General features: G+C 37.2%; 1 protein-coding gene across 15 annotated transcripts in view; it reads left to right on the top strand.

The window, feature by feature from the left end:
* Positions 1-5,165: 5,165 nt before the first annotated feature.
* Positions 5,166-10,187, top strand: part of LOC110455056 (nascent polypeptide-associated complex subunit alpha, muscle-specific form-like) — a 78,773-nt gene continuing 73,751 nt past the window's right edge. For all 15 annotated transcript variants that reach the window (XM_021504974.1, XM_021504975.1, XM_021504987.1 and 12 more), the window contains exon 1: positions 5,166-5,615. In XM_021504974.1, coding sequence (XP_021360649.1) covers positions 5,538-5,615 — 78 coding nt within the window. In that variant the 5' untranslated portion in view covers positions 5,166-5,537. The remainder of the gene's footprint in view (positions 5,616-10,187) is intronic.

The following is a 10,187-nucleotide window of genomic DNA, read 5'->3' as shown; positions in this document are numbered from 1 at the left end:
TACGCCTAATTATATGGTATATGGAGAATCGGGACGTTTTCCTTTAGAAAATACTATTAAAAATAGAATGATTTTATTTTGGCACAAACTAATAACAGAAAATGGTAAAGTATCGAGTCAGTTATATAATATTATACATGCAATGCACGAAACGGGCGCATTTCACTCGAAGTGGCTAAATTTTATCAAAACTACACTAAATGATCTAGGGTTGACATATATCTGGACATCTCAAAAAGTGACTACTCTAGAACGACAAAAACTTAAACATATTATAACACAAAAGCTTAATGACCAGTTTATTCAAAAGTGGTATGCCGATATCGATAAAAGTAGTAGAGGACAAAATTATCTATTATTTAAATCTAATTTTGGTTTTGAAAATTACTTAACTCAATTAAACAAGAGTGATCGTGTTGTGTTTTGCAAATTTCGCTCGTCAAAATTTCCGCTGCCCCTGGAAACTGGCCGTTGGATGGGAATTCCTCGAGAGGAAAGAGAATGTACTTTTTGTAATAGAAATGAAACAGGAGATGAATTTCATTATTTGTTTAAATGTCAACAAGAATCCATACGCCAGATTATGGAAAAAATTATTCCAAAATATTATTACACCAATCCACATGTTGATAAAACGAAAGGAATGTTCACAATATGTAACAAACGATTAATCAAAAGGGTTAGTACATTTCTTGTAAAACTGCAAATAATTATAAAAAAAATAACAATTGAAATAAATCAGTATGTCATAAATACTATAGAGCTCTACTTTGCATTATGATTATGGCAGTGAAGATAATTTGCTGTGAAAATTGAGTATCCAATACATATATGACTAATGCTGATACATCTATTCATGTATATTCTTCTGTGTCACATGCATAAACTAATGCTGAATCTGTTCATGTGTAATCTATATGTGTGAAATAATGCTAAATCTGTCCTTGTATAATACTACTGTTTCACATGTATGAAATGATGATGTGTAAACTTACTGTTTCACATGTATGAAATAATTATGTGTAAACTTACTGTTTCACATGTAAGAAAATAATGTTGAATCTGTTCATGTATAACCTTACTGTTACTTTGTAACAATACATCTGATACATTGTACATCAAACAATGTGAAATATTGCTGAATCTATCTATGAAATATTGCTGAATCTATCTATGAAATATTGCTGAATCTATCTATGAAATAATGCTGAATCTGTCCATGTGTAGTCTACTCTCTCTGTCATGTTTTATTTTGATTGATGTTATTTTGTTTGACCTCTTGTTACACACTTTGTGTGTCAGAGCGTAATAAAAAAATCTTGGAATCTTAAATCTTGTATCTCAGGTAAAGCACGTGCGCCTCGCGCCACGTCACACGATACACTCTGTGCCGTACAAACAAGCCACACGTGACCCTCACTATCACACAATGAATACCGTAACATTGATAAATACAAGTATATAGTATTTATAACACATACATATTGAGATATATTTGTATATTTTGATTATGACGTCAAAAATGTTATATTATTACCATAGCTAATACGCAAACAATAGGACACGGGTGGTGTATTTACTACATACCATATATAGTCATGTGGTAAATATATATGTTCTGGCGTTGTAGACCTTTACACATGAACCCCAACAGGGTGTGACATAATATTACAGTTAAACCTCTTAATGATGTGCTATCAGAATTTTTAAAACAGGCGTTGTTAAAGGCAGACATCTTGAATACATTCCTATATAATCCCTCGTTTAGACAGCTATACTTAACGTGTTACGTCAAATAATACATGTACAATTCATACTCATTTCTATTGCCCTCTTTTCTGTGTTCAAACAATATATCAACAAATTCTTACCTGATTTTACTGTCGGGTTATTACAGTTTTTTTATGAGACAAAAATAAATTGATTTTGAGAAGCATCTGAAGGAAACCATGGCGATGACAAGAAGGACAACAATTTGGACTGTCCACCAATATTATGAATTATAAATTTTACGTATTTAACAATAGTTATGAAACAACTTATTTTAGCGTAGCGCGCGAGGTCTTAAAGTGGGAGGAAACCGGAGTACCCGGAGATACCCACTAGGTCAGGCAGGTGACCCGAGACTTTTTGACGTATGATCGGGGAATCGAACCCCGGCCGCCTTGGTGAAAGGCTAGTGCTTTATCCAATGCACCACCCGACCACCACGGTTAGAAGCAAAGGAACATCCAGAATTTACCCTGGATACCAAGGAACCAAGGGAGGAGGAGATCCAAGAAGTTTATAAGAAATGTCAAAAAACAGATGTGAAGACAGTTTTAGTAACTAGTAAAGTGTGAAACAATGGACAGATGCTATTATGTTAGCAGAAGGCCGAGGAATGTTTTGTTACAAAGGAGAAGGACTTTTTAAAGACATCAGGGAATTCAGAACGATTACCTTGTTTAGTATAGAAGACAACATTTTCTCGGCAATATTGGCAAGAAGGCCGGCCATTGTGGACAACCGAATCAAGTGCCCATGGAAATAAAGCAGCATCAGCAACATGCAATCGACAAGTTGGACCTGCCAGGAAAGTTCAAAGCATGGATCTTCCAACGAAGACTGCATCCGACTTATGTTCTTTTCACAACTGGAGATACATCAACAGCTACCTGCTCTAGTGGCTTGGATAACCGCCCACTATCTCCATTATAATGGGCACTACATCAGCTTGTCACCATCACCATGACTCCTTCTGTCATCGGTAGTGGAAGGTTCAAGGTCACGAAGGCCATGCGAAGGATAGATCAGGATGGTACAGGAGAAATCTCCGAAAAACAAAGATATTACCAGGACTTAGCTGTTGATGTCATCAATTTGTTAAACTCCACATACGATATCTACATATCATAGACACAAGAAGTGTTTTTAGTATTCTGGTAGGTACCGTGTGGATATTTTTTTTATAGCTGATGGTATTATCACGGACTTTCTAATTCAGTTCCGTAGTATTACAGAAAGTTCAAAGCATGACAATTAAGACATTATACATGTTTCGTAGATTGTAAATGTTTCTTATTGTGATATGAGACATTTCATATGTTTAGTTGTATGACCTTAGACATCGTACATGTTTCGAAAAGTGACTAAAATGTTCTTCTGGTTTCGTGTGGTCACCTAAGACATTTAACAGGTTTCGTGGTGTGAATCACTTGCAGAAAGTGTGCAATGAAATGACACTGTGGGATACTCAAGGACCGCTGAGGGAAAGGCGTTAAAAAACAATACAACATTGTGCCTAAATAAGTTAAACTGTACATTGTGGCTTTAATAACGGAGTTGCTTCTACATCGTGGCTGAATAAGGGGTTGGTTCTACACTGTACGTGGCTGAATAAGGGGTCGGTTCTACACTGTACATCGTGGCTGAATAAGGGGTCGGTTCTACATTGTGCATCGTGAGTGAATAAGGGGTTGGTTCTATACTGTACATTGTGAGTGAGTAAGGGGTTGGTTTTACATTGTACATCCTGGTTGAATAAGGGGTTGGTCTACATGTACATCGTAGCTGAATAAGGGGTTGGTCTACATGTACATCGTGACTGAATTAGGGATTGGTTCTACACTGTACATCCTGGTTGAATAAGGGGTTGGTCTACATGTACATCCTGGTTGAATAAGGGGTTGGTCTACATGTACATCGTGACTGAATAAGGGATTGGTTCTACACTGTTCATAGTGGCTGAATAAGGGGTTGGTTCTACACTGTACATCGTGGCTGAATAAGGAGTTGATTCTACACTGTATATTGTGAGTGAATAAGGGGTCGGTTCTACACTGTACATCGCGAGTGAATAATGGGTTGGTTCTACACTGTACATCCTGGTTGAATAAGAGGTTGGTTCTACACTGTACATCGTGGCCGAATAAGGGGTTTGTTCTGCACTGTACATCGTGAGTGAATAAGAGGTCGGTTCTTCACTGTGCATCGTGAGTGAATAAGGGGTCGGTTCTTCACTGTACATCGTGGGCGAATAAATGGTTTGGTCTACACTGCATATTGATATAATATAACTTCCTTAGAACGCGTAACTTAACTCTGTGTTACAGTTATGTTATGTTATTAAACAAAACTCAGTATTATATATGTGATAGTCTGTTTCCCCAGATAATTGCCATTATAGATATAGTTACAATATGTTTGTTTGTATTTATTTTCAGTTCGATTAATACCATGAGGTCATGTTTGGTTGCAATATACAAAAGAAATTGAATTTTATATTATAGGTTAATATTTATTTGTCAGTATATACCGAGGATTATATTATAACGTCTCTGATTCATAAGAACCCATTAAAAGATTTAAACATATTACGCCTGTGACCTTGAATGTCGAACAATGCCATTAGGTTGAAAGTGGGTCAAGAACATTCATTTGAGCAAACTTGGTTGCCCATCATCCCAGCATGCTACAGGCCCAATTTCAGTATCCTCGGCCGTTTGGTTATTGAGAAGAAGTGGTTTGAAGATTTTACGACATTTGACCCCCGTGACCTTGAAGCCCTTTATCCCAGCATGCTTCTGGCCAAATATCATCACCCTAGGCCCTTTGGTTATTGAGAAGAAGTTGTTTAAAGTAAAAAGTTGACGCCGGAAGGACGGACGACGGACGCCGCACTATGCCATAAGCTTCGGGCCATGTGAGCTAAAAATGAGACCTTCTCGGGTGTGGAATTAACACTTTCAGTTATGAATGTCAGTCGCATTTCGACGTTGGAAATAATGCATAGTTGGTTCACCAGAAAAAAAGTGTTTTAGCACTTTTAAATTAATTTACACCTCGTGAAGTACTATGTATAAAATAGATAATTAAGCGTATCTGATTGAATTACTCTTTAAATTTGTTGCTAACGTATCAATTACTCAACATATATAAATGTAGAAATGACACTTAGCTGTGTTTTGAAATTCCTTCACGTCAATACGTCTCTTCAAAACTGTTTTATATGTGTTGACACGTTAAATACTTTGGTTTTTCAGTTTTAAGATTTTTGTGTATACCATCCCTTTTACTGGACCAGGAAGTTCAAACTTATCTCTATTGATCGAGATGACCTGCGTTATTTAAATAGCGGCGAAGTTTGAGCTTTCTCTGTTCTATTTTAAGAAACACATACAGAAGTTGCTTGTCTGGTTTTCGAAATCAACGAAGCTTGAACTTCGTATTTAAAATAACACTTATGTAAATAGTAGGACAACTCTCGTCATACATAAGTTATTTACGATGGACGCACTGGGGCTTGTGTATTTAGATAATAAGCTTTGCACAATTCCTCCGAGTTCATTTGGCGTTCATCTATAGGCACAACCCCCACTTAATACATGTGTGCGTCACCTGTGTACACAGGTGTATCTGTTACAGGTACGCTACCGAATATATTTTACTTCCTGGATGGGGAACAATACCGTATGTAGCGGACTTTCTGCCATACCTGTAGACAGACATGGTTGTACACCACGGACATAACATCGATTAATGCCAGCTCTCTTAAAATGTCGGAGTGTTACACATTACACTCGGGATGGTTAGAACGTATTACCAAAGACACAAAAGGCAAAGAAAGGCGAGAGGTAAGTGTAGGATCTTCATTTTTACCTGTTAGCCGATCTTTATACTGTATTGACTCTATGCAATAATATATGTGATATGTATCACGTTCCCGTTCCCGCATTTACAATGTATATCATCTGTTCTTCGTAAACAATCGAGATAATGTTTACGCNACATCTCGTACGTGTTCGCAAAAACCAATTAGGACTTGACATTAATCGATAGCTTACCTATGTACGAATGTGAGATAGAGCCTTTCCTTACCAGGACACGTAATGTGATGTCAGGGGCGATGTTTTCGCTTCGTGTCAATTTCCAGAACGATTACTTAATTTTCTCACATCTTCAAAATATGTCATACATTTTGTTTATATAAGACCTAAGTCCACTACATGTAGTTAGATGTCATAACAAAAAAAATAGAAATATGCCAACTAAAATGTTTTTAACCATCGTAAGATTATTAATCATGTTATTTCAAACAGTTTTCTATCTTTAATCTTTCCGGCAAAATTAAAAGAATTTATGCTGTAGCAGTTGTGACGTCATATTATTGGATTACCTAACGTCACTTGATTGTTACCACATACATTTCCCGGTGTTAAATATCCTTTTCTCCCTCCTATCACTGAATTGTCTACCTGTTCAAGATTTCTTCGCATCCCCTTAGATGTGATGTGATTTCTCTGTCAGCCCCTAGGGTATGAACAATGACACGCGAAAAGAAACAAATGACGTCAGGGCAACCTAAATTATGACGTCACAATAATATTTCGATGAGAGAGGTTAGTTGCAGACACAGGATTGAATATTAGATTTTGAAGTTAGAAAATCAATACAGGGAGAAAATAATCATCCCCTACGTTGATTATGCCAAGGAAATGTCAACATTCAGCATGAGATTCACGAATGACTATCCCTCAACTGGACGCAAGTCTTGTGTTAGACAATAAGGAATATCACCCCGTCATACCCTTACGGTAGGGGGAGACGAAGGGATTTGACGGTTATAGTGCATTTATCCTGTAACATCAACATCGCATGTACGTATATGACAGGCTAATTAATAGGGTCACATAGGAATGTTTTCAATCACGCGAAAACGGGTGTTTTTAATGTACCTAAACAGAAGGAATGGTGTGCAGTGATTTGATTGTAGTGAATTGTGATAACACCTTAACTCACAATATCTTGACAAAAGAAATAACTGCAGTCCTTATGTAATCTAAGTAATTTTATTAGTGAGAAAACGTACCTGGCACCGAGCTAGCGTACCTCAATTACCAGCCGATATAATGTATATATATAGACATGTTCTGTCCATAGTGTTGAATAACACATGGTCGTTAATTCTGTCTCTACAGTCTTAACTACTTACTGTGCTCCGTACCCAACGTTACGGGGTAACATTTTCGCCAAATACCGTTTTCTCTGTGTGTACGCTGGCAGTGGACATTTGATAAGTTGGACTGTATGGACACTCTACGATTTTCGCAGTTTAACACCAGTTTGACTTCAACTCGAGAGTATTTTGAATATTTCTCACGATGAAACATTTTGATATCTTCAGATTATTACTTTTAATTTCTCCCATCCCTCACAGGTGCATTCCCGTTTTTGTTAGGGAAAAGTTAAACCTGTCTGTACCTAGCGAAAGACCGCTCAACTAAACTTCAAAAACCCTCTGACTTCTTAATTCACCCTAAGTACTGATAGATTCTATTGGTCGATGTTACAATATTATGACGTAGAATATATATATGTATAACTATGGTGGGGAATCTACGTTTTAATCCCTGAGACTAATTACATTTTTCCCTGACTTGAGAATTTGATAAAGAAATTGAAACCCGAGGTATACGATTCATGTTCTAAACCCGAGGTATACGATTCATGTTCTAAATCCGAGGTATACGAGTCTTGAGGGTTAGACGTTCCAGAAATTTCTCCGATGGTTATTTTTTGTTTGCTAAACCCAAAAGGTAGAAATTATTCTTTTACCTAATTAGGATATTTGAACGCAAAATAATGGTTTCTACGCCACCGTCCAACTGTAATGTGACGTTATCAGATTGTCATTCATGTTCACTGTGACGCACACGCGTGTAGCCTTCCATTGTCTACCTGCTAGAGTGACAGTGAAATCCTTCATTCCTTTCTCGTTTTAGAAATATCACTGTACATCTCTAGGTGAGAGAATAATACATTCTTTCACTCCATGAGAGAAATTATTATTTCTCTCTTCCTAAAAGTGGCGGATGATTTTCTTTCTCCCATCTCTATAAAAGATTTTTTTTTTGGTAAAAATAATAGTTTGTTCGTCATGCGCATCCAGCTATAGTTTGACGTAAAGTGATTATAAAAAGTGACGTCATTCAACTGCTGTCATTGTAACGTCATAGAAAAAACGCGACTGCAGTGTTTTGTCTCTCTAGGATGAAATTTGGATGTGTTGCGCAAAAGCAAAATATCAACCCAAGTGATGTTTAAATGTCTTACCCGAGACTTGTCGAGGTTTAAACACAGCATGTACTTTGTTATTAAAATTATTATTTTCCAATGAATGTTTATTGTGTTGAACATTGCGTCTCTTCACACAAACACGCATGCATCATGTTCATGGCGATGTAAACAAGCACGTGTCATTAGTTTTATGGCGTTATAAATTCATCACACTTGTGTATAATTGATGATACTTTTAACACATAACCTATGACAAAGGTCTACGTTGGCGGGGCTCACAAAGTACACGTGCTCATATATTACTGTATCGTTTCTGGACATTTTCCTAAACAAATTCAATCTTATTTAAAACCAATGTTTCATACTTTAAAAAAAATATATAATAACGACAGATACATAAGTAAATTATAATACAAAGTATACACGTACATGCCAAGAAATACACTCATCAGTCGATATACCCAGACACATCTTGTTCTGTATCTATTAAAGGTCAACACGTTAAAATGGGATGTTAGGCAGTACAAATGAAACCTGCGCTGAGAGAGTGCTAGGGAAGGGACAATACCGACATCTTAGGCAGGTGTAGGGCAGCCGTATTACCTCGGGTCAGAGAACCTGCTGTTCTATTCTTTGCGAGGTTTATTATACGAGTCTAGATATTGTTGATTTCATGAGCCTTTGGCCATCTAAAATACAAACTTGTAAATCTGCTTTGAGGTGGAAACTCTATCGATATCCTATTTGATGCCGTATCGAGGGTTCATAGTGTTCCAAACGAGACATTTGTGGGGAGTTGGTAACTTCAATCTCTGGAATGTCCTAGTATGACTAAGTAGACGCGCGAATCCACTTGTGGAGGGGGTCCAGGGGGTGATAAACAGGTAGCGATCAGGGGCGGATCCAGGATTTCCTAAAGGGGGGGGGGGGGGGGGGGGGGGGGGGTTGGGGGGGGGGGGGGGGGGGGGGGGGGGCGATACATTTTTCTCAATAGTAAATGGTGTGCTGCCGATCACAGCACCCCGAGCGAGTAGCGCGAGGAGGGGGATGGTACGGGAGGGGATTTTTTTTTTGTGTTTTCTACAACGTCTCAGAAGCGATTTCCCGTGTTCTGACTGAGGATTGTTTTTATGTTTAATTAACAAGAAGAAAAAAACCTATTTTAAATATGGCCCAAAGACATTTTTTGTGTACTGGAAAGAAAATTAAAGTTTCGGTTTAAATTCTCTATCAACAGCGGTTTTTAGAAGTCAGATGGTATTATTATAGGGGCAACCTGGTGATGACAAATGTATGAATCCACAGGGGGCTTGTTCATTATTACCTAATTTGGCGTCGCGCCCGCAAGGGGGATACGAGAGGTCCACCGTCAAAAAATAAATGTAGGGACGCACAATATCTAGTCTTCAGACATTTAACCTACAGTACAGTACTTTATGTAAAATTTTGTCGTACAAAAGAACAAATAACACCATAACATCGTTGCTGTTTAATTAATGAGTTACTCATGGCATCACTAAGTTGCTAAACAAACTGATAAGTTCAAATCAGTGCGACACCCAAAACCACTAGCTATATAGTATCGCGTTTTATAATTGTTGACTAATTCACTAGTGTAGACAATTGTCCACGCTGAATAACTCATGTAAGGGCGTGCATATTACCAACAGTGGTACATTTGCTAAGCTATCTGGTTAAAATGTTACAACTTAGGAGGCACATACGCGTCACCTTTAAATTTAATTTAAAATTATCATACTTGTAAGTACAGCATATCATCTCATTCTGGTACGTACAACTTATTACTACGTACACAATAGTATGCTGTATGAAGATACTTTCTTGTACGTACACGATGGTAAGCTATAAGTACCACAATGAGATATTATGTTGTACATACAAGATAGTTAAACAGTTCCAACAGTATATATAATACCAAAAATAATTGAATAGATATGTTTAGTCGATTATACATAATATTGTCAGCCGAAAAAAACTTCATCGTCCTTGTATAATGATATGATTAATATCGCCCAAGCGGTTAGGAAGGTTACAATAAAAAGTATTAATTTTCAGATCATCTATAACGAGCGGTCAATAATATAATTATGCAACTTATGCTAGTATAT

This window comes from Mizuhopecten yessoensis, unplaced genomic scaffold (assembly GCF_002113885.1).
Source record: "Mizuhopecten yessoensis strain PY_sf001 unplaced genomic scaffold, ASM211388v2 scaffold8123, whole genome shotgun sequence".
NCBI classification, from domain to species: domain Eukaryota; kingdom Metazoa; phylum Mollusca; class Bivalvia; order Pectinida; family Pectinidae; genus Mizuhopecten; species Mizuhopecten yessoensis.
The sequence above is the reverse complement of the archived record's forward strand: the minus strand, read 5'-3'. Positions and strand labels throughout refer to the sequence as shown.